General features: G+C 43.8%; 1 protein-coding gene across 2 annotated transcripts in view; it reads right to left on the reverse strand.

The window, feature by feature from the left end:
- SPRYD3 (SPRY domain containing 3) overlaps positions 1 to 24,485 on the reverse strand; it is a 72,508-nt gene that overhangs the window by 21,886 nt on the left and 26,137 nt on the right. For both annotated transcript variants that reach the window (XM_066613875.1, XM_066613874.1), the window contains exon 7: positions 2,129 to 2,278. In XM_066613875.1, coding sequence (XP_066469972.1) covers positions 2,129 to 2,278 — 150 coding nt within the window. The remainder of the gene's footprint in view (positions 1 to 2,128; positions 2,279 to 24,485) is intronic.

The following is a 24,485-nucleotide window of genomic DNA, read 5'->3' on the forward strand; positions in this document are numbered from 1 at the left end:
TGAGGTGAACAGCAGAACCAGATGGCTGCGTCTGACAGGAAAGGAACAGGGACGGAGGCCAGGCCACTGTGAAGACTGAGCACAGGGCTGACCTACAACCCTGCCTGCTTCCAGTTTGTTGTTATCTGAAGTCCAGTGAGAGGAAGAAAGCAAATAAAGATATGGATAGTTCTGAGCATCAGAAGGTGTCAAGTACAAACAGCAGGGCTGGGGATCAAAAAGCCAAAGTATTCCAAGACAGGGAGGAACTGGAAGATCACTTGATCTTGGGGTTTTCAAAAGCAAGGGTCATGGTGACTTACAGCAGCACACAAATTTGCTACACATATCCCAAAGCTCCTCCTTGATATTGTATCATTTTGGGGGGCAACAGAGTTCCCTTTTATTGAAGATGGGGTCTCTACTTTGGAGATTAAATTCCTCCATTGATACAAGGAGGAGTTAAAGAAATACCCCAAGAGGCCACATCCTGACCTTGTTCATCTGCAGCTACTAGTTCTTACAAATTTTACATTCTAGCAGGGAAGTTTGACCACCAACCCCAACAAATGCAGTGCTTCCCCCCCCAATAAGCTGGATTTCCTACTGTTGTATTTTTATGTCTCTGCACATTTGTAAAGTGGGGGGGGGTGCATTTGTAAGAAGTATGGGAGAGGGCTGTAGTTCACTAGGCAAAGCCCCTCTTTTGCATGCAGAAGCTCTCAGGTTCAGTCCCTGGGAAAACACCTCACCTGACACCCTGGATAGCTCCTACCAGTCAGAATAAACAATACTGAACTAGATGGGCCAGTGGTCTGACTCAACAGAAGGAAGCTGCACAGGTATGAGAGAAGAATGACAGGGTGCTGCCTTGCAGTGGCGCTGCCTTGCAGTAACTGCTTGAACAAAAATAACTACCCTCCATCAATGGGATGATGAGAATCATAGGTCTTCATGAGGGATCATGGTTTTGTTTTAGGACCAACATGTGCATTACAACTGCCACATGGAGGCTGCTTGAAAACGGCTTGCACGTGACATCTAGAACATGTAGAGTGGCTTGCCACATCCATGGTGCAATCACAGTGAGAGTTTCCATGCCTGCATCAGCCACTGCCTGGATTGAGAAAGGCATTTCAAGCAGACTCCACGTGGCACCTGAGCTGTGTAGAAGTCTATAGTCATGTTTAGAAATGTTCAAGTCACTTCATGGGGCCTGTATAAAGGCACAAGAAAAACAGTGCTGTGGCAGATCAAAAAAAGCCTTTCCAATTCCACATACTGCTTACGAGCAGGTCATGAAACATCTCTCCCTGTTCTATCCTCAGCACCTGATATTCAGAGGTACACTGCTGCTGAACATGGAGGATTTACCCAGCTAACATGGTGAATGATTGATGGCGGCGAGGATAGATAGTGAAGGGATATCAGACTCGTCTATCCTCCATGACTTTAAGTAGTACATACACCAGTCAGCACAGTGCAGTCTATTCTACCCAAAATGTTATCTTGTGAAACCCTATTGGTTGGTTAGCAACCTTCAGTCTCGAAAGACTATGGTATAAGCTACAGCACCCGGTATTCCCAGGCGGTCTCCCATCGAAGTACTAACCAGGCCTGACCCTGCTTAGCTTCCGAGAGATCAGACGAGATCGTAGTACTCGTAGTACTCGTAGGCTCGTAGTACTCGTAGGCTACTAGTCATAGTAGCCTAGTATAACTCTTGTTCATTTCACTAAGCTTTCAGAAGAGAACTGCCTGGCAAATTGTGCCCACTGAATTGACCTGAAGACATTTTTTAACAACCAATTCTGAACAAAGCCAATTCAATTCATCTTCACTTCCAGGGGCTCAAAAACCAGCTTCTGCTTGGGAAGTCCTTCCCACAAGTGCACGATATGTGCCAGAGAGATGAAACAAGAGTTAAGTATGCAAGTGGACAAAATGAAGAAAGTCTTTCCTGCCAAACTGGCATCCCAACCAAGAAGGTGAATGCCACCTCCATGGAAAGGCTGAGACAATCAGCACCAGCCGTATTTCATGCACCAATCACACAGGATGCCACCAAAGGAGAAAAAGGATAGGGGATCCTATTGCAGATATGCCAAGAGAGAAAAAAATATTCCCTTCTTTCCACAACATACTTTACCTTGCGAGCCAGGCCCAAGGCAATGTAACATTTCTCTCCTGGATCTACAATCTCCACCTCAAAGTAGTGACTTCTGGTACTCAGGGGCTGCCGGGCCTGTGCCAAGCCCACGTCAATGATGCTCTTTCCCTTTCCCACGTACTCCAGGAGCTGCAGAAAAAGAAGAGGATATGCTGGGTCAGCAGCCCATCAGTGTGTCTTCAAGAATTGCCAAGAAGGATCACAAGCAAAGCACAATGGCAACATCCATCCTGTTATTAGCCTTCCCCTTCCCCACCCACCCAGAATAATCCGATACCTTCAGATGTCACTATTTTCAGGATGCTTATTGGGAGCTTCAGATATGCTATCACTCCTTACAAAATTGCAGATCTTTGCCACATTCCTACAAAAAGCATTACGTTTCCAAACGGTTATCACAGATCCTGAAAAAAGTCACATTGCCAACTTCGCAGAATGGAGGAGTGCATTAGCAACCAGAGAGGGCACTATCACAAGTACTTATAAAGACAGCAAAGGGTCCTGGACTCTGTGACTGGGCTGGACTCAGTCCTCTGTGACTGGGCTGGTCCTGGACTCAATGTGACTGGGTCCAAACTTAACATACAAACCGCAATCTGAAAATCCTATCCCCACAAATATTGCTATCTGCTATTGCGCACACACAATGGCACTTTTCCACAAGTTGAAAAATCTACAGAACAAACTGCAAGGGTTTTGTGCTTCCCTCATTTTTTTCTCCACGCTTTTAAAATCTATTACCAGCAAATTGTTCGGTAGGAATCTAAGATATGCAGCTGGCAAACTTCCTTGTCTTATTTTGCAAGTCTCCAACTACTTTAGATCTGCCAGTACTTTTAGAGATGGGCAAATTTTGAACTTTTGTAAGTGGAATGGCTACAATTTCTTAAAGCAACAATTCAAAAATGGCCATTTCTTCATTAGCCAATAATGACTGGAGAACCCATTCAAATTATCTTGTCTTATGCTGGTGATTAAGTTATAATAAAAAGACCAACACAACTGTCCTTCTGTTGAGCTATGTGGTATCCAGCAACTGGACATTTGAGGACTTTAGCCACTTGGTTTTATTAAATTTGCAGATATTATTATATGTAATTTGTATGATTATGATTGTCAGATTGGCTTTGTTACATTACCTTCAGTGCTAAATTTATTTAATTCTTTACATAGCAAACTTGATAATACACCAATTCGGGTTTTTAAGCTTATGTTTTCTACTCAAAGTGCAACCTTGGTGCGTTTTCTGCCCAAGTCAGTTTGTCTGCCAGATCCACATCTCAGATATAGTACTCACCTAATCATTCACAGGTTACAAAAGCCACTTTCCTATACAAATTTTTTAAAGTGCTACAAGAGCAGAGTTTGCTAGAACCCTCCCAGAGAAGCTGAATGTCTCTGAATATACAACACTGTGTTTCTGACTATTCAATTTAGTAAGCACATAAAGATTTACCCTCGATGGTAATGATCTAGTCCTTTTAAAGTTTAACCATGGTAATGGCCATGACATCTGGTAGTAGTGAATTTCATGGGTTTGGGAATCCTCAGGACATGGCTGTTCAGATAGCATCTTGCCGAGATATCTTGCATCTATATAGACACAAGATATCAGAATTTTGTGCTAAGAATGCAAAGAATTGTGTAAACTGTGGAATCCAAATCACAATTTATTCTGAAAGTCGGTGGAAGAAGCTATATAGAGTACTGAAGCACTTTCTTGCATTTATTAAGAACTCTGCTCAGGCGGCCCCATTCCTATGTTTAGAAAAATGTCTCCACATTGAAAGTTTAAGTGCAAATGTGTCTTTACTGCACGGAAACACTTAAGAGATTTCCTAGAGACCGAGGAAAGAAATAGCTGCTCCAAACACTGGAATCATAGCAGATACATGAGTACAAGCCAAGCTCACAGATACAAGTTGATCTCACAGATACGTTGAAGACGGGCTTCGAGTCAAAAATCATGCAATTTTCCTATAACCCTTGACTAAGTTGAGGGTTAAACTTAGGGGGATGTCTCACTATAATTTTGTCTGATTTATGCAAGGTCAAATAATAAAACATAAGATATTTTTATTCAGTAACTCTTTAAAGTTCTGGTCTTCACTATCTTTTGTAAACACTATCAGAATAAGTGCCCTGTAAACAATATACCAGTAGAACCATTAATCAAATCTTTCTTTAAGGTGCCTGGTGTGTGAAGCCAGTGGCTCAACATACAACTTATAACACATAACTGGCAATGTGCAATTCAATTTACAGCGGAGAGACAAGCAACAAAGAACTAGTGTGAGCAAGCACAGCTACACAATTAGTTGCAACCTAATTTACTCAGAAGTAGATTCACTGCTTTCCAAGGGTGTTATTCTAAAGCAGGGGTGCCCAAACCCCAGCCTGGGGGCCACTTGCGGCCCTCGGGGAGCCCCCAGTCTCCAGCGAGCCACTGGCCCTCTGGAGACTTGCTGGAGCCCGTGCTGGCCCAATGCAACTGCTTTCAGCATGAGGACGACTGTTCGGCCTCTCACCTGAGCTGTGGGATGAGGGCCCCCTCCACTACTTGCTGTTTCATGTCTGTGATGCAGCTGTGGCAGTGAAGGAAAGGCCAGCCTTGAGCTACTGCAAGACCATCATTCATTCATATAAGTTCCATCTCTAATAAATTCATTTATGTAACTTTATTCAAATTTTAAGTGTAAATTAAATCTTCTTCCCGGCCCCCAACACAGTGTCAGAGAGATGATGTGGCCCTCCTGCCAAAATGTTTGGACACCCCTGTTCTAAAGTAATGGTGCACTGAATTGTAGCCTTGAACTTTGTTTCAGGTGGAAATGAAGATTACATTCTGGTAATGCTTTAAAAAACAGACCTCTGCCAAACATTTGCAAAATGGAACGAGGCTGCAGAAGGGTCTGCTAAAGAGAACGGGGTTTGCCTGATTTAAATGGAAGCCTTGAGCACTGGCTGGTTTTTTTCTCAGGAGCAGTGAAAAGGTTAACTTTGGCTGCAGCTTGCAGCCTTGTTGCCATGAAGTTTTTGCCCTCTATCTCTGCATTGTCCTCTTGCTCTCCTCTGGGCTTCTCCTGTGCCTGAACAGCCCTGACTCCTGAATGACCTGCAGATAAGGCAATGAGATGATTTACACTTGATTTATTGGCAGACGTTTTTCGCCTTATATGCAAGTACAGGGTGACCAAACAAAAAAAAACAGAACCCACAAATCTTTGAATAAAACTGTTAATTTTAATTTTTCTTCTTTTTTCTTTCAGGGTATACAAGTCGACTTTGTGCATGAAATATTGGAACAATCATCTTCCCCAATATGTCTAGGTCAACCAAGGATTGTTGTATATTAAAGAATCTGGACCTTTGTAGAATTTAATAAAATTTTTATGGGTTCTGTTTTTTTTGGGTCACCCTGTATCTACGATAATTCAAGGGCACGTTTTGAGCCAAAAATCATAGCATTTTCTACGACCCTCGGATAAGTCGGGGGTGTTTTTGAAACCTAGGGTTGTATGAAATTCTTTGGAAACGACTTAACAGGAATTGTTCTGAGGCCAAAAAGTGGGGGGAGCTATTTTACCTTTTCCAACCAGGGAGAAAGATGAAAGTGCTTAAGGAAGTTGTAAGCTTTGTGAGGAGTACAGTGTTGCAGTTCTGTAGCAGTAAACCTTATACAGAGTACAATTCCAATAAGGGTCTTCCCTTCCTGTTTGGAGAAGTTTTGTTTGCTTTCTATTGCTGCCTCAGAACAATTATTGATATGTAAAGTAGCTCCTTCCTCTCCCCCCCATGTCCTGCTTCTCAGCCCAGTCCCACCCCCCCACCTCACCAGAAGCTTTATTTACCACATTGACCCATGTTTTCAGGATCAATTTTAAGGCATACATTTTTTACCTGTACACAAGTATATATGGTACATACATTCCCAGGGACAACTGAAAACCACCTGTTGGATGTTCCAACAGAGTAGATTTGATTTAAGTCAGACACTAATCATGAGACTTTTTTTTTTTTACAAACTAGTGTGTGCTTACTTGCTATAGCATTAATACATACATTTCACAACTGAGAGATATGCTTCATTTTTAGAAGGCCCATATTATAATTTTAAACAGTGTTTTAGTTTCAGTTTTTTTAGATTAGTTTTGCAGTTTCATCAGAAAATAAATAATTAGTTTAGTTACTAAAGCTGACTGAAACATACACTTGCAAAGGCATTGAAAAGTGAACAACCTCCAGTTCAACAAGTTAATTGTGAATAACTGGAGGATTTCCTTGCCTTTGGAAGAAGGACAACCAGCTTCACCAGAAAGAAATTTAAGTTCTTATTCTTAAGTAAGTTGCAGAGAGACATAAAAAATCTGCATTGCTCAAAGAGACTAATGAAAGCAATCTTGGAGATTTTAACAGGGCTTCTGAGAATTTCCCACATTCTATCATTCTGGGGAGGAGAAAAGCTCCAGGAATAACTTCAGTGAAATTAGTACTGATCAGATCTGTTTCTCACCTACAGAGATCTTGCTGTTATCTTTAGAGACATAAACTCAGTTTGAGAACTGCAAATTTTTAAGCTGGCTTCCTTTGAGTACCAGGTTGAGTGCTTAAGTAGATATTCACCTAAATCAGTGGTTCTCACACATTTAGTGCCAGGACCCACTTTTTAGAATGAGAATCTGTCAGGACCCACCGGAAGTGATGTCATGACCTGAAGAGACATGAAGCAGGTACATTTTTAACAATCCAAGGCTACAAACCTACCCACACTTACCCAGGAGTAAGTTCCATTTACTATCATTGTCAAAAGAATATACATAGTAGCTGGTTAAAAGTACAGGTCTGTCACAGTTCCCCAAATGCAGTCACATACCATGGGAACACCAATATACTAAAGATAAAATATTAAATGCAGTCACATACCATGGGAACACCAATATACTAAAGATAAAATATTGATATGAATGGGGACCCACCTGAAATTAGTTCGCAATCCACCTAGTGGCTCCCAACCCACAGTTTGAGAGACACAGACCTAAATAATCTATACAGAAGCCTATGGAAACCCTTAAGACTGGAGACCCCATTCCAAGAATATCCAATCTGATTTTTTCAGATCATGGATTTTTATTCACTCTGCCATCAACAAAGGGCAAGATGCTGAACACACCCTGTTCAACTAGGAATTCTATAGCAGCAATCTCAGCAATAAACCAGCATCAAGTAGCTCTTGTAAACATGCTACAATTTGCATGGAACGTCTTAGACTTGAGTGTGTGCACTCTCAAAGCACAGTCACATATTGAACCAATTTTCCTGGCGTTTAGAACTTTATGGAAAAAATGCAAACCACTGACCCTTTCCACGAGCTCTCTGCACTGCCACTGGATTCTGAGAACTGCTCATTCATCTAAACACAAAGCAAACATTTCAAGCAGCTGGAACAGGAAGCAGTCTGACACCAGGAGTGACCTAGCCTGACAAGGAACTATCCTGGAAGGGAGGAAGAACTACTCCAATGTGATGTTATTGCATAAGTTTCAGATGTTGTTGTTGTTAGCAGTTTTATGGAAGGGTGGCCGATTGTTTAAAAAGCCATTTTACAAAAAACAAGCACCACAAAATATCAAAATTTCACTGAAAGCACAATTTTTGCTCTCCACCACAAAATATCAAAATTCAAATAGTGTGGAGAGCAAAAATTGAGATATTTGAGGGACAGAACTTGGTTTGCTGTGGCTATTGATGTTGAAGTGTCCTTCTATATTTCCCTTCTAGGTTAACCGCATTATTGGCTTATCAGGAAGACATCTGTTACAGCACAAGCCTATGCATGTTTACTCAGAAGTAAGATGCCCTGTATTCAACGGAGTTTACTTCCAGGAAAGTGTGCAGAGTATTACAGCCTAAGACTTTCTTCTGAATGGAAAGCTAAGTGTCTGGATTACTCCTTCAACTATATATACTGCTGAAGTTAATGTCTCTTCAAGCCATTGGTCACTTTGGGGGCAATATGTTTGGCTTTCCAAGTAGGCAGCAACAATATTTTGGTAACTAGCAATGCACATATTAACAGCACCACATCTCCTGCCTTCAGGGACCACCCATACTTACTGCATCATCACTACTGAAATTTCCAGCACAATGCTAATTCTTGCGCATATGTACATTTGCAACCACACTCCAATAGGTGTCTGCAGCCTAAAGTCCAAAGTTTCAGTTGGGAAGGAATGGACACATAGCTAGGATGTGTGTGTTCTCTTGCCCCATGCACATGAACATGACCAACGCAGATCTAGATGCTGGGCAGGGAACGTATTGTAATTCTTTCATGAAAGAATTACAAGTGGCACACATGGAATTTCCGGGGGGGGGGGGTGTATTCCATCCAATCTGATGGCCTGCTTAGGTTTAGCAGGACAGTGGCCTCAAGTACCTGCAGACCTTACCCTGGGACTTGAAAAATTCAAACTGAATTTTAACCTTATATAAGATGGAAGACCACCCTGGAAACCAACTCAAGGTGCTCAGAGTTCTTCTGATGAATAGAAGAGCATGAACATCACTCATACAGAGACAGAACAAGACACTTTGGGCCCCAGGAAGGAAATACATAAAACCTGCTTCCCAAGATAGCAAAGGTATAGCAAACTAAATACCCCAAAATCTGCCACCTGAGGCAGACCAGCTCCTCTTGATGAATGCACAAGCTCTGAATCAAATGACCAGAGGGACAGAATAGAGAAACAGTCCTACATCCAGGAGTCCCTCTTGGTAACAGCAGCAGAGAAAACAACAGACGTTCAAAGTAAATATGCACAGAGTGTTTATCTAGCCCAGGGGTACCCAAACCCCGGCCCTGGGGTCACTTGCGGCCCTCGAGGCCTCCCAATGCAGCCCTCAGGGAGTCCCCAGTCTCCAATGAGCCTCTGGCCCTCCAGAAATTTGTTGGAGCCTGCACTGGCCCAACGCAACTGCTCTCAGCATCAGGGCAACTGCTTGACCTCTGGCGTGAGCTATGGGATAAGGGCTCCCTCCACTGCTTGTCGTTTCACTTATGTGATGCAGCAGAGGCAGCAAAGGAAAGGCCAGCCTTGCTTTGCGCAAAGGCCTTTTATAGGCCTTGAGCTATTGCAAGACCTTCATTCATTCATATAAGTTCATCTTTAATATATTTGTTTATGTAAACTTATGTAAATTTATTCAAATTTTAAATCTAAATTAATTCTTTTTTTCCCCAGGCCCCTGACACAGTGTTAGAGGGATAATGTGGCCCTCCTGCTAAAAACTTTGGACACCCCTGATCTAGCCTAAGAGAACTTAATGGCATGAATCACATGCCCAGGCTGCCTAAAAAAGAATTTAAATCCTCTTAATGGGTGGACTTTAAAAAATTATATTAAATCATCAGAAGTATGATTGCGTTAAAGGGGTATAATAACCTGAACTGGGAAAATGACTGTAGGGCAGGCTGGTGCCCCCTCTGCCCTACTATTGATCTTCATGGTCCTAACCCTCATGATTTGCACTCTAGCGCCACCCTATGCAACCCCTTTCCCTAGGAAACTAGACTCAGTGTCAGTGAATTTACACACAACCAAACAGTCTCATAAAAGAATCACATGCACATCCAGTTTGCTGCTCCCTAAGACCTCAATGAACATACGCTCTTTAGAAAAGTGTGGCGTTTTCCTTTCTGGGCACTGTTATTGATGATGCTGTCATTAGGCATATTTCCCCATCTTGCACCCCCCACCCCAGGAAATAAACTCATGTTAGTGGCAACTGGTTGTGTGAATTGTACTTGCACCATTCTTTTGAATAGAACCTTGTACTGACAATAAATTTTTCCAGAGGAGAAGACCACATGCGTACACATTGATGCCGGATCTCCACAAATGCCCCAAGTGTATACAGACATTGGGACTATACAAAGAATTAGACAAACATGATCTTCCCCCAATCCATTTTGAAGAAAAACTTGAAAACCTATAGTCAATAAGTTGATCTCAGAAGACTGGTAGCAAACAGGCAATGAGATGAGATTCAGTGCTTTGTGTAGTTCCTTACCCATCTCTCGTAATTGCAGAATAGAAACTTCATGAAAATCAGCCAGAAAAAAAATAAAGATCTGCATAATGGAGATTTGTTCAGGTTGCAAAAATCCACAGCTTCCTTGGCACAGCTAAGATACTTCTTTCTGAGAGGCAAGATTCTAAAAAAGGTTGAACAATTTGGTTGATTGTTCAACCAAACAGCCAGCAACGTTCCTTATAGTCTGGAGCAGGGGTGCCCAAACCCCGGCCCTGGGGCCACTTGTGGCCCTTGGGGGCTTCTAATCCAGCCCGCAGGGAGCCCCCAGTCCCAATTATCTTCTGGTCCTCCAGAGACATGCTGGAGCCCATGCTGGCCCAACACAGCTTCTCTCAGCGTGAGGGCGACTGTTCGACCGCTTCCATGAGCTGTGGGACGAGGGCTCCCTCCACTGCTTGCTGTTTTATATCTGTGATGCGGCAGTAGTAGTGAAGGAAAGGTCAGCCTTGCTTGGTGCAGACCTATGAGCTACTGCAAGACCTTCATTCATTCATATAAGTTCAATCTCTAATAAATTCGTTTATGTAAATTTATTCAAATTTTAAATGTAAATTAATTCTTTTTTTTTCCCTGGCCCCCAACACAGTGTCAGAGAGATGATGTGGCCCTCCTGCCAAAATGTTTGGACACCCCTGATCTGGAGAAAAAAAAGAGCTCTATGCCTTTCATAACTGTATAATAAGCGTAAGTTCAAGAGATAACACATTCCCATCCTATCTCAGTCCTAGGAACAGAGCAAAAGAGGAGGCAGCCAACTTGACCTGGCTCCTCCCTCCCTTCCTAGTCCAAGGTAGGTGCTTCTGTGTTTTATCTTAGGGCCTCTTCATGGAGCTTGGTCCCCAAAGTGGAAAACCCAGGTTAGGCTGGGCTCTGTGGGGAACAGCCAACACTGCTGAATCTCTTCGAAAACATACTGAAGTATGAGTTAATGCAAGAAATGGAAAAAAACATCTGAGAGTTATCCCTATTGTGGAAATTCCCAGTTGAAGGAACTAATTTTATCCAGGACCCTATCAAATTAAAATTTGAAAGCTGGTTAAAAGGGGAAAAAAGAAAAGCAAAGAGACTTCCATTGCTACTGGAGGGTGACCATGCAGAAGAAGAAGGCCGCAGGCTACTGTAACCCAGACGTTCAAAATTCCAAGACAACCGGTTTTGTAGAAAACAGGCCAATATCCCCTTCACAAGACACGTGGCCAATCTGGACCTACCGCCCACTCTACCAGTGTGCTGAAAACCCACACCCAGCCTTTGAAGAGTGGGCTTTTAATAAACAAAATATTAAGTTGTCCAAGAAAAGAATGTAAGCTATGCTTTTTATTTTTCCATTAGGAAGGGGTAAAGGAGAGACAGCCTTTATGTGGGTAAAAACTGACATTGCCATTAAAAAGTCAAGGAGAAGAGAAGCAGCCTTGGAAGGACTCCCCCGCCTTTCCCATCTTAGCAGGGTGCAGTATAAGACAAGCAATTCCAATTCTGCAAGTCTGAAAAGATTACAGAGCTGTGTCTCGGGTGCTTCGGACAGGAGAGCTCAACATCATGATGCTCAACTTAAGAATGCTCAGGCCACAAGAAGCAGCATTTCTGTACTTTCCGTGGGGTGAGGAAGGGGCTTTTTCATCTCATGTACAAGCTGAACCTTTACTACCTGCACCAGTCCAAGACACTGCTGTAGGATGATGTGGGCATGTACTTCAATAAAGTTCCACCTTGGGATGTTTCCACAAGTGGTTTTTGTTTCCACACCGGGTCAGAGCACACAACTGTCTTGCAGGCTAGTTGTATTGGCAACCTTCAGTCTCGAAAGAGTATGGTATCACGCTCTGAAAGGTGGTTCTGGCACAGCGTCTAGTGTGGCTGAAAAGGCCAATCCGGGAGTGACAATCCCTTCCACACAGGGAGCAAGTGCAGTCTGTCCCTGGTCTGTCTCCCTGGCTATGGGCCTTCCTTCTTTGCCTCTTTGCCTCAGACTGTTGGCCAAGTGTCTCTTCAAACTGGGAAAGGCCATGTTGCACAGCCTGCCTCCAAGCAGGCCGCTCAGAGGCCAGGGTTTCCCACTTGTTGAGGTCCATTCCTAAGGCCTTCAGATCCCTCTTGCAGATGTCCTTGTATCGCAGCTGTGGTCTACCTGTAGGGCGCTTTCCTTGCACAAGTTGCCTAACAAAACTTCCCCCTAAGCTTGCGGTGCCTTTCCTGCTGGGGGTCAGGGTACATCTCAGACATGGATGGGAGACGAGAGAGATGCATAAAAGCAGTGCTAGTGGAAAGGCCCTGTGGCTAATGGTTTCTATTTCAGAGTTCGGGGATTTAAAAGAACAGAAGAGCTGACAACCTAGATAATAATAATAATAATAAAACTTTATTTTTATCCCGCCCTTCTCCCTAACGGGACCCAGGGTGGCTAACATATTTAAAAAAACCAGATTTTAAAAACATTAATACATAGCAGATAAAAACATTTAAAAACACACTACAGAGGCCATAAAAACAGTAGTCAGATTAAAAGACAGAATAAAAGAGCAAATCACCGAGGAATCAAGCCTGTAAAAAACTAAAAGATGTATAAAAATTAAGAAAGCCAGAAATCAAAAGGCTTGTTTAAACAACAGTGTTTTCAGGCCTCGCCGAAAACTCTCAAGAGAGGGAGCCATTCTCAAGTCAAGGGGAAGGGAGTTCCATAATGTTGGTGCCACTACCGAGAAGGCCCTATTTCTTGCAGCCGCCCCCCGGACCTCCTTGGGTGGCGGCACTTGCAAAAAGGCCTTCTCTGATGACCTGAGAGGGCGAGCCGGATTGTACGGGAGTAGGCGGTCTCTAAGATATCCTGGCCCAGAGCAGTATAGGGCTTTAAAGGTCAAAACCAGCACCTTGAATTGGGTCCGGAAACGAATGGGCAGCCAATGTAGCCCCCGGAGAAGCGGGCTGACAGAGTCAAACCGCCTGGCTCCAGTGACCACACGGGCCGCCGCATTCTGTACTAATTGTAGTTTCCGAACCGTCTTCAGTGGCAGCCCCACATAGAGCGCGTTACAGTAATCTAACCTTGATGTCACCGTGGCATGGATCACCGTGGCCAGGTCTGCACGATCCAAGTACGGTCGCAGCTGGCGCACCAGCCGAAGCTGAGCAAAGGCCCCCCTAGCCACAGCCGCCACCTGGGAATCCAGGAGCAGCTGCGGGTCCAGGAGGACCCCCAAGCTGCGGACCTGCTCCTTCAGAGGGAGTGCAACCCCATTCAGAGCAAGTCGATAATCCAGCACCTGCATCGAGGATTTCCAAACCAGGAGAGCCTCTGTCTTATCCGGATTTAATTTCAGCTTATTAGCCCCCATTCAGATCCTCACTGCTTCCAGACAGCGCTCCAGGCCCTCAACCGCCACCCTGGAGTCTGGAGGAAAGGAGAGATAGAGCTGGGTGTCATCAGCATATTGATGACACCTCACTCCAAACCCCCGGATGACCTCTCCCAGCGGTTTCATGTAGATAGTAAATAGCATGGGGGACAGAATTGAACCCTGCGGCACCGCGCACCTCAAGGGCCAGGGTGTCGAACAGGCATCCCCCAGCACCACCATCTGGGACCGACCCTCCAAGTAGGAGCGGAACCACTGCAAAACAGTGCCTCCAACTCCCAACTCGGCCAATCGGCCCAGAAGGATACCATGGTCGATGGTATCGAAAGCCGCCGAGAGGTCCAGCAGGACCAACAGGGACACACTCCCCCTGTCCAGTCCCCGGCGTAGGTCATCCACCAAGGCGACCAAGATCAGCGGTCTTTCTCCAACACTGGTCACTCAGATGCCTCTTGGAAGCGCACAAAGAGAATGAGAACAGCCACTCCCCCCTGGTTCTCAGAACCTAGAGAATCAGTGGTATACTATTTCTAAACATGGAGGTATCATTCTTTGCTCTGTTGGCTACCCTAGAGATTGTGTGTCCCATCACCTCCTCCCCCCAAGTCCTGCCTGACAGCAGGCTGTGCTGGTCTCCCCTTTAACACTTAGCTCAAAGTTGCACCTCTACCAGGAGTACATTAAATTATAACCAGACGCGCAATTATGAAAAAAAGAGTTCCACCCAGAACCCCCTTCCTGATGGCACTTACTTCAAACCATAGTTTACAAGAGGAAGCTTCCAACGGATGAAGGCAAGAACACACTGGCCAAGTGAAAGAGTCCAAGACAAACAGGTGAGGCTCCTAGATAAGCAGAGGCAGGCCAGTCACATGAGCCCTTCGCTCAGCCAACGGCATCTGAAGGAACTTGAAAACTGGCAGCACATTCCAGACTTAGGCACAGCAGGATCTTCAGAGTGGGACGGGAAAAAATTCTTCCTTGGGAAAAAAAAATCTGAAGTCTTATCCCAATTCTGTAGTGGGTTGGACGGAAGTAAGATTCTTTGAATGCCCCAACATACATACATGGGGATCTTCAACAAAAATGCCATACTTGCACAACTTGTTATGCTGATTCGCTATCAGCCTGATGGTTGTGTAACAAAATATGCAACGTTCTGAATTACACCGAACTTTTCACAAGTAGCCTATGATGTAGAAGACCCTGGCCAGGTGGCAACTAAAAGCAGTTTCACGACAACCAATCACTTTGAAGCACAGCATGTAAGTTCTGCACCAAGGTCATTTCACTTCTGCACCCAGAAAAATTGGATTGTGCAACCTGTAGAAATTTTGCAAATTAAGTCCCAAGTTGGGGAAGAGAACTAAGCCAAGCACAACAGCCCTATCACCAAGCACTGGAACATTTTAACCAGCCCGCCCCAACTTTATAAAAATTTTATTTGTGTCTTTACACATGCACGCACACACAGGGAATCGGAGAAAATGAAAACTATAGCGTCAAATTTAGGCTGTAATTCACACATACTACATATGGTGTACACAGAAGCAGTTGCTTGACCCAGTTAATGAATTAGACCGGGGTGTCAAACTCATTTCATACAGCAGGCCAAATAGCATTTGTGATGCCTGTTGAGGGCTGGAAGTGATGCCATTAAATAGGTCGAAACCAGAAATAAGCATTCTGTTCTCGTGTAGGAACTCATTAGCTGCAAATGACAGAAGAGAAAATACACAGATCTTGATCATATTTCAAAATATGGCAGAGCCCATTTCTCATGCGGGCCACCCTTTCAGCAGTGACACCTCAGCATTGCTCAGCAGCTGAAAGCTCGAGGGCCAGATAAAAAAGCTTTGACGGACCACATCTGGCCCCCGGGCCTTATGTTTGACTCCCCTGAATTAGACCATGTGTTTGAAATGTTCCCTGTTGGCAACTATACACCACTACGTTGTTGACAAAGGGATCTTTGGTTGGTGCAGACATCTACCATTAAGAACATAAGAACAGCCCCACTGGATCAGGCCATAGGCCCATCTAATCCAGCTTCCTGTATCTCACAGTGGCTCACCAAATGCCCCAGGGAGCACACCAGAAAACCTCATCCTGGTGCCCTCCTTTGCATCTACTAGGACAATTCCACATGTCTCTTCAACTGCTTCCCTTAAATAGTTGATTGTTGCAGGTTTTCTACAATGAACTCTGCATAAAGTAGAGCTCATTAGAGTGTGTGCATATTTTTTGGAGACACCGAGTGTGTATGTGTGTGTGAGAAAGCCTCAGTACTGCTAAGCTCTTGGCAGAAGCATGTGGTCCTATGCGAGCCTTAAATTTTACTAATGGATCCCCCCTTGCTAAACACTTGGGATCCAGTTCTGGAGCTTACAGCAACTGAATCAAATCCAAGTTAACAACTGGGAGAGTGGGAGCAGAGAGGAGGAAGCAAAGAGGACCACAAATCAGAAACATCAAGAAGCTTTAAAAAAATTCAAAGACAGACAGATCTCATATCCCTATATTTTTGTGTTCAAGTCACACCCTGTCTTGCCCCTTTCCATCCGTCTAATAGCACCATGCATTGTTCAGGCTTTTGTGGTGCAACAGTGTGGCCAGACAGTATACACAAGCCCAGGATCAAGTTGGCAGAAGCAGACAACCAGAGTCTTGTTCAGGGCAAAGACACTGACAGAAGCACATCTGGCTCAAAGGCTGACCTCTAGTCATCATTTCAGACTGGTGGAAAAAACAGGCTTTCAAGAAAACGTCTGGAATGTCTTCTTGGCTCTTCCTCAAGCTGAACTTGACAGATGTTCTCTACTGCAAAACACCAGATGAGGGCCTGGGTCAGCATCTAGTCAAATCTAACCATGGAAAACGGCTGCTACTGCCTTTATCTCAGAGTGAATCCGGTTGATTCCCAAGTAACAGCCAGGAGGCTTCCGTAATCTTGGGGCGTCAGAGCCTGGAGCACATGCTTCTGTCACTAAAGAGCCCTCCTATGCACCGAACCCTCACCATCCTGACCACAACATCTATGGTCATGTTATCATGCAAATCTGTGGCTTCATTCTTCAGTTAGCACTCCATACAGTCACAGAGGAAAGGCATGGAGATTCATAACACAAATTCATGTGGCAAGTACCTGCTTATGTTACAGCCGAGATGGAGATATCTGGCTGCAAGATCCACTTAGGAAGCATTTTCAAGGGACTACAGTAGATGTAGTGTCCTTTGGGCAAATGTTAACCTTCACCTTCGTTACTGGTGTGGAAAGAACAAATCTACACACTAAACGGAGGCTCATCACAGGTCTTTCGATTTATTTCCCTGGATAGGTAGTCTTAGTTTCTTCCCCAGCCTAGCACAAAGCTCCCATTCCTAGTTTGCTCCCTCAAGGACACATTTCAAGTATGGTCTACATCTGCAGCAAAGTGATAGCTTCAAGGTTGTAAAATGAACAATTAACACTTCAGACAGTTGCGGGGGGACGGGGACGAACGACCAAGAATCAGGCTCGGGAAAACTTGCCTTCCCAATGCACTAGTTTTTGTTGTTGTTGCTGTAGAGAGCATCTTCAAATAGGAAGGTATTCCAATAAAAAATCCCCCACCTTCAACCTGAAGTGGATCGTTCACTCTACCATCTAAGTTCGTGATTCCCAAATAGTGTGCCATGGCATCCTTGGGTGCTGTGGCAAACTCACAGGGGTACAGTGGGATGTTCCTGGTGGCTTCTTCTTACCAGCTCTCCTAGGTGCCACCATCTTGAATCTCATGTGATTCAAGGTGGTGGTGCCTGGGAATGGCACTGCTGCAACAAGGCTCCACGAGAATGGTAAGTTTGGGAACTACTGATCTAAAGATTTAGTGACATTCTGCCACATGTCCAAATTAGGCCTCCCACGGAGTTCTGCAGGATCCCAGGCTTGCAACATCTGGCCCATGTCAGAAGTCTCATTTTAATGTCCATCAAGCCAACTCATGCCACTACAATATTATAGCCCCAACCAAAGGATGGCCTCTCTCACCCATTCCCATGAACACTATTTGGAATTATTTCTACCTCTCCAGCAATCGAAGCAGCCAACAATACCATTTAAAATCACAGATATCCATCAAAAAACATCAACCAGCAGTCTCAAACCAGGAAAACATCAAGACATCAAAAGCTCTCCTAAAGGCAAGTTTTAGGACTCCTCCTAGAACACCACAATCAGAGATGTATAGAGATAATGAACTTTTAAGAAATGGTTTCACAATCGTTGGGCTATTGCTGAAAATTTCTTTGCTGAAGTTGATCTTTGCAAGATGCTAGAAGACAGAAAATAATCCTAATAAATTAAAACAGCCAAGGGAAAATGCACTAGTTATTCAGCTTAGTTAAATCAACAAGTACATCAGCAGTTGAAAACCAAGCAAAGCCTGGAGACCAGCTGTAATTATATATCAAGCGTCTGAAATACAATCAAATGTATGATCATTTTAATTGGATGTAATCATTGGTCAGTTGTGTTATGTGGATCGGTTTATTATATGCAATGTTTTATTTATATTGGTTACTTGTGTTTTGGCTATATTTGTGCTTCTTGCAGAGATCACTCTACCATTCTACAATCTACCAGAAAAATCTACCATTTCTCATATGGAGCCACAGGCATTCAGATGTGTGAGGTCATCAATTTTAGGGGTGGCAGCATGTGAGGTAGAAATGTATTTTTCCTCAAGAGGCAAACTGGCAGTGGCCCTTTTTCATCCAGGTATACGCAAGAGATAGCAACACAATATAATGTATATGAAACACACCATGGAATTCATAGCCTTACAATAAAAAAACAGTGGGCAAATGCCCTTGTTCATCACACCTTGATCCAGAACAGATCCAGACCATAGGCTGTACTGCCAATTCACCATCCCCAACATAAAAGCTAGGAATCTGAAGAGATCCTGTGGGAGGGGGCTAGAAGGCAAGGTATTCACATCACAAGGGCCCTTAGCATTTTTGGAGGTATTAAACACTCATTTTGGGGCCATGGCAACTTCTCAAAGCATGTACAAAAGAGGGCTTAGATCCAATCCAATCATGGTGCTGCCTTCTCAAAACCAAGTTCGTAATATAATCCTGCACAGCCTTTTCTTGCTGTCTTACCCCCACAGCTTCTAAGGCCAGCCCTGCTCAGGTTGCTACCTCGCAGGGTTGTTGTGAAGACACAAGTAGTAAGAGGGAAATGGGGCAGGTGAGGGTGGATTAGGTCCTGGGAGGGAAGGATTAGTGGAGCGTCCCCAGTCTCACACTTAATTTACTGGGGTCATGGCACAAAAAAGGTTGAAGACCACTGCCCATAGATGAAGGCACTTTGGCTTGTGTTACTGAAAAGTTGCTGGAAATCTGACTCATCAGAAAGTTTGCAGTGCTATCTGCAGCAAAATTTTGCACTGGCCAGCAATGAAGAGCTCCAACAGCTCCTATAACAAATCAAAGACTTTCCAAACTCTAGGTTACTGCCATGACACAAACTGAGCAGGAGAGAGAGAGAGACAGTTACTAAGAGAAATCAGTTTTCAAGTATGCTGACACCTGTTTCCCTGTGCCAGTAAAATTGATGACTAAGCTGAAAATACATAAGAATTCTTTCATTGTTTAATTTATAGACCATTACATTCATACACCCCATAATGTGGATTCTTCCTCCCCCATCTTATTTTGTTAAATGTTAATTGATGTTGGTTTGCTAGGTTCAGCACTATGGCACCTGTAACATTTTTATGTGTTCGGCAATTTTGCTAGGTCTATTGCTCTGACAAAAGTCCGAGATATGCCAAGGCATATCTTCCTGAAAACTATATAATTAAAAAAATCAGAACAAAAAAGAAGCACATATTTCCCACCAGCACTACAACCCCATTATTTTCAAGGACAAGAAACTGATACCATAAAGAAAGGTCAATAGAACTTGGCATCCTTAACAGGGAGAAGATAGCAAAATTTGTTGGGCTGCTCCTAATACGTGTACGTGTTGGGCTGCTCCTAATAGGACGGGTTCCAAATGGCTCCCTTGTGGCAGCGATGGGAAGAACAGAATGGGAACAGCCTTAAAATTCTGAACGTTCCTTCTTCCCTTCCCCCCAAGCTTACATTCTCTTATTCATGACGGAGTGAAGTGACAGAGCAACTGTAGCAGGCAAATGTAGCAGGCAAAAGACTGTAGCAGTGAATCTCAGTCACTTCAATGCTTTCACAAATGAAGCTAGATGAACATCTGGCCCAGATGGTTAAAGGCCAAGAGTGATGACAGCCAAGCATGACAGCTATATGAGAAACATTTCAGGTCCCACTGGTTTTCCGCACCACTAAAAATCAGGGAAGCTGACTTCTGGCAAAGGGTTGCTCTTTCGAATTCCAATTTACTTTTCCTGTTGAATAGCGAAAGCATTAAACAAACTTTGAAGATTCTAGCCCTCATGATGTTTATATGAGGGAGGAGAGAAAAAGTTTTGACAGCAGGAGTAGTGTCTGAAACATCTAGCCACTGGAAGGGAGCCTTCACTTCTTCATCGCCAAGTGCCAACCTCAACAATGATAACCACCAATATTCAAGACTATGTGTATGCCACAATTCTATGGAACAGACAAAGGATGGAGAGTGGATGGAGAATTCAACCAAAGGCTTTTCCTCACATAATGCTCCCATGTTTACTAAATGCGAGGCAAGGAGGAGAGTCTGCTACTAGCTTTGGTCTCTGATGCCCAAGGATCCGCAGATGTCCAAGGAGCCACGGCTGGTGACAACACATTCAACATTCTTGAAAAAATGCAGCAGTGTCTTCACACAGTACAGAACTGGGAAACCTAGATAATATGGAGACAAGACCAGCAGATGCAGTCCTTATTCCCCCACCCCCACACCTTACTCAAGAAGGCAGAGAGTTTGATACGAGAACTAAAGAATCTCTGCACTTTGGAGGGTCAGACTAGCTGAAAAAAGTTCATACAACAGACTCACTTCCTGGAGTAAATACTTCTAGCCAACTTCTGGTTGCTTCAGATTGGATGCAGTGGTTTCCAAATCAGTGGGTCATGACCCACCAGGGAACCAGAAAAAAAAAAAGATCAGCAGCAGCACCATTGGGACAATTGTACTGCTGCTGGGAAGGGAAGGGTTGTTTACATTTACCTAGGGGTCACTAATGCTCTTCAGAGGGTCTGGGGAGCCTGTGACCCCCTTTGCAACTCTACACAAGCCTCCAAACTGCTGTTAAAAAGAAAAAACCACTTCCGGTTTTGCAACAAAACAGGAAGTGGTTTGCTCTTTTTAACAGCAGTTAAAGAAGTTGCCCAGAAGGCTACAGAGGGGTTGCAGGCTCCCCAGACCCTCCAAAGAACCTTAGCAACCCCCAGGTAAGAATGAACAACCCTTCTCGGCAGCACCTCAACGGTCCCAATCAAGTTGCTGCCCCCCCCCCCCTGTACAAATACTTGGGAACGCTCTAAGTATAGGACTTTGGGAACCACTGGTCTGCAGACTTGGCCCTTAAACTGTACATTGACTCAGAGAAATTACAGGTGGAGCCTATTTATTCGCATTAGTTCCGTTCCGTGACTCGGCGCAATTAACAAAAACGTGTTGTGCTAATTCCATAGAGTTACGCAAATACACTGCAGCCTGACACTTCCAGATGGAAGGAAACTAAGGCAGCTGTTATCAATCCCTTCCCCTCCGTACTCAGCCCTTCCTGTTGCCAGCTGTCCTGCTGAGCTTTTAAGAGTCCAGCCCTATGCTTTTCTACTCAGAAGTAAGCCGCATTGTACTCAATGGGGCTTACTCCCAGGAAAGTGTGGAGAGGATTGTAGGCTATATCTCATGCTTTGCTTGGTGAGAAGGCTTGTTGGTGTCAGTAATAGCCTGCACCATGGGCGGGGGGGGGGGGGGGGGGTTCTTGTGTCAGTAATTGCCTGCACCATCTCAATGGGGGGAAGAATTTGGCAAACACTCCCTGGGTTTTTTAAAGCAATCCCCTCTGTTGCTACCACATCTGCCCCTGTGTGAGTGAGAGAGAGCTCCACCTTGCTGCATGTGTTCTGGCTACAGAGATTTTTGCCCCCCCTTCCCCTCTTCAGCTTCTTTGCTGGCTCAGGGGCTCCAAGAGTGTTACTGTTCTTTTGCAAGGGGGACCTCTTCCAGGGCTATTTCCCTGCCTGGGCGAGGCAGAACCTTTTTGCAGTGTTTTGGGCTGCCTGGAAATGGAGCGAGACGCCAGCGCAGGGCAAAGGAGCCAAAGGTGTGTGTGACTTTCGGTTCCCCCACCCCATTCTCATTGAGACAAATCCGCAGATAAAAATCCATGAATAGGCTGCACCTGTATATCAAAAATGCTGTTTTGGTGAGGGGATGTATTGATTGTTGAATTATGCTTCTTGGAGTAAAGGAGTCCAGAACATACAGCTCTGCAACTAATGACAAAGTCAAAATGATTTCAGCAATAATGGCAAACAGAGTTCAGTGGAAGTTCTTTACAGCAATGATTTTCAACCTTTTTCATCTTGTGGCACACTGACGAGGCACTAAAATTGTCAACACACACCATCAGGTTTTTGACAATTGACAAGGCACATCATGCTGCCAGTGGGGGCTCACATCCCCATTAACCCTAGTAATAAATGATCTTCCCCCAAATTCCTGTGGCACACCTGTGGACCACTTGTGGCACACTAGTGTACCACAGCACAGTGGTTGAAAATGGCTGCTTTAAAGAAAAGGATGGAGAGGGTGAAAATGAAATGGTGATACCACAACTGATCATGTTTATAAATGTATATGGCCCACATTCAGGATTATAAGGTTTATTTTAGAAATTCATAAAAGATGTGTACAGAAGGAGAATTAATCTTAGCAGAGGACTTTAAGATAATAGCCCTGCAGTTTGATAAATCTACGTAATCAACCCTTTTTGCTAAGCTCATTCCAAAAATTTTAAAGAAATGGTTGAGGAAAGCAAACATTCAGGATGTATGTCAACAATGACGGAAAAAAACAGATTATGAATTCTACATTGTCTAGCCTAAACTGGATTATATTTTAGTCTCTGCCTAGTTTTCAAAGCTTAAAACTACAGAACTTGGTCCTATTCAGAAGTTATCTGATCATGCCCCAGTACCTGAGCTGGATCAAGACATAGCTAGATGTGGAGATCAGACTCATCCATTCTAAATAAATAAATCAGGTAACCATCTCTAGGGTTGAATAAGACATACAGAAAACATTTTTAAGAAAACATGGGTTCTGCTGAGCTATACCAGTATTGTACAATACTTTAAAGACAGTAATAAAAAGGTAAATAGATTTTGCATATTTCATATTGGAATAAAAAGACAAGAACAAGAAAGGGAGCAGTTAATCAAGAATATTCAGGAGCTTGAAAAGTATAAAACAGTACAGCTGAATTATTAGCCCAGTTACAGGTGGCAGAAAAAACTGGACTTGGACTCAGGAAGTAGTCCAGTGTTGGCATTTATGATACAAAGATACTGTGAAGGGGGTACAAGAGTAGTAAAAGTGTTAGCCAAGCAAATAGCTAAAAAGAAACTAAAGAATGTTATTCTGGCATTAAAGAAATCCTCAGGGGACATGACAAATAAGCCTAAGAATGTTAGAAAGGGCCTTGTATCTTTTTATATTTTATATGTATAGTGCAACACCCTATACATCCATGGGGTTCTCAATAATCAGAAATTAACTGCTCCTATATTGCTTCAAGAAAGAGTGGCAAATTGTCCATTTAACAGTTAATGAGTCACTAGGGCAAGATATTCTGATTTCAGTAGTTTACAAATGATACAAAAACCAGTTAGCTCCAAGGATATTAGAGAAGGGCCTCTTCTACATGTCTCCAAGTAGGCAAATATCACAAGTTGAAAGAAAGAATGTCTTCTACAGTGTAGGATATTTAACACAGAAAAGATTTTGACAGCCATTTTGGCAAGAAGGCATCCTTAAAAGTAGCAGGAAGACCATTAAACTGGATTTATAGCATCCTGCCTTTTATGTCATAACATTAGACAAGCTGCAGAACTGTGGTGTGTCTTAGGTATAAGCATTCTGCGTACAGAAGGTCCCTGGCATGAACTCTCCAGCTTAGATGTTCTCAAACTGATGGGTTGGGACCCACCAGTCTGGGAAGCCCTGTCTCTGGCCCCTTAAGGGGTGGCGGTGACACAACCTCCAGAACTGTACCACCACAGGGGACAAAGGGGCTTTATCACTCACCTCCACCAGCACTAATCTCTGGGGAGATTCAGGGAGCCCTGCAGAGTCCTCTTAGACTCCCTTAGAGTCCTAAGCCACACCTCAGAATGTCCAAAAATAACGATCACAGCTCACTTCCAGGAGTTTGAGAACAAGAGCTTGAGAACCACTGCTTTAGTTAACAGGATGGAGAATAGCAGGACCTCTGCCCAAGATCTTGGAGAATTACCATCGGTTTAAGTAGACTATCCCAATCAAGATTAATCAATGGCTCTCTCAGTCCAAGAGAGTTTCCTATGTTTAAGTTGCAAAAGTCAGATGTTACCCTCCCTGAATTTTACAGCTGAGCACAGCCAGGATAGCCCAGAAGAGCATAGTATAGGATGGGCTACTTATTGCCAGGATAATAAATCTTATGCCTGGACAGCTGACTCCACAGTGCAGGTGAAGTCTCACAAGATACATAAATCTCCATTAAAAAAAAAATTTCCTGCCTTTTGGGAAGTAAATCTTGGGGAAAGTGGTTCTAGCTGAGCCTTCCACTCAGTATGCCACTTTTTCTGTGAAGGGAAATAAACTTTTTCAAAAAAAAGCAGACATTCAATCACCCAAACCACACCTATAGTCTGAAGTGGTACAGTCCAAA

This window comes from Tiliqua scincoides, chromosome 2 (genome assembly GCF_035046505.1).
Source record: "Tiliqua scincoides isolate rTilSci1 chromosome 2, rTilSci1.hap2, whole genome shotgun sequence".
In the NCBI taxonomy this organism is placed as follows: domain Eukaryota; kingdom Metazoa; phylum Chordata; class Lepidosauria; order Squamata; family Scincidae; genus Tiliqua; species Tiliqua scincoides.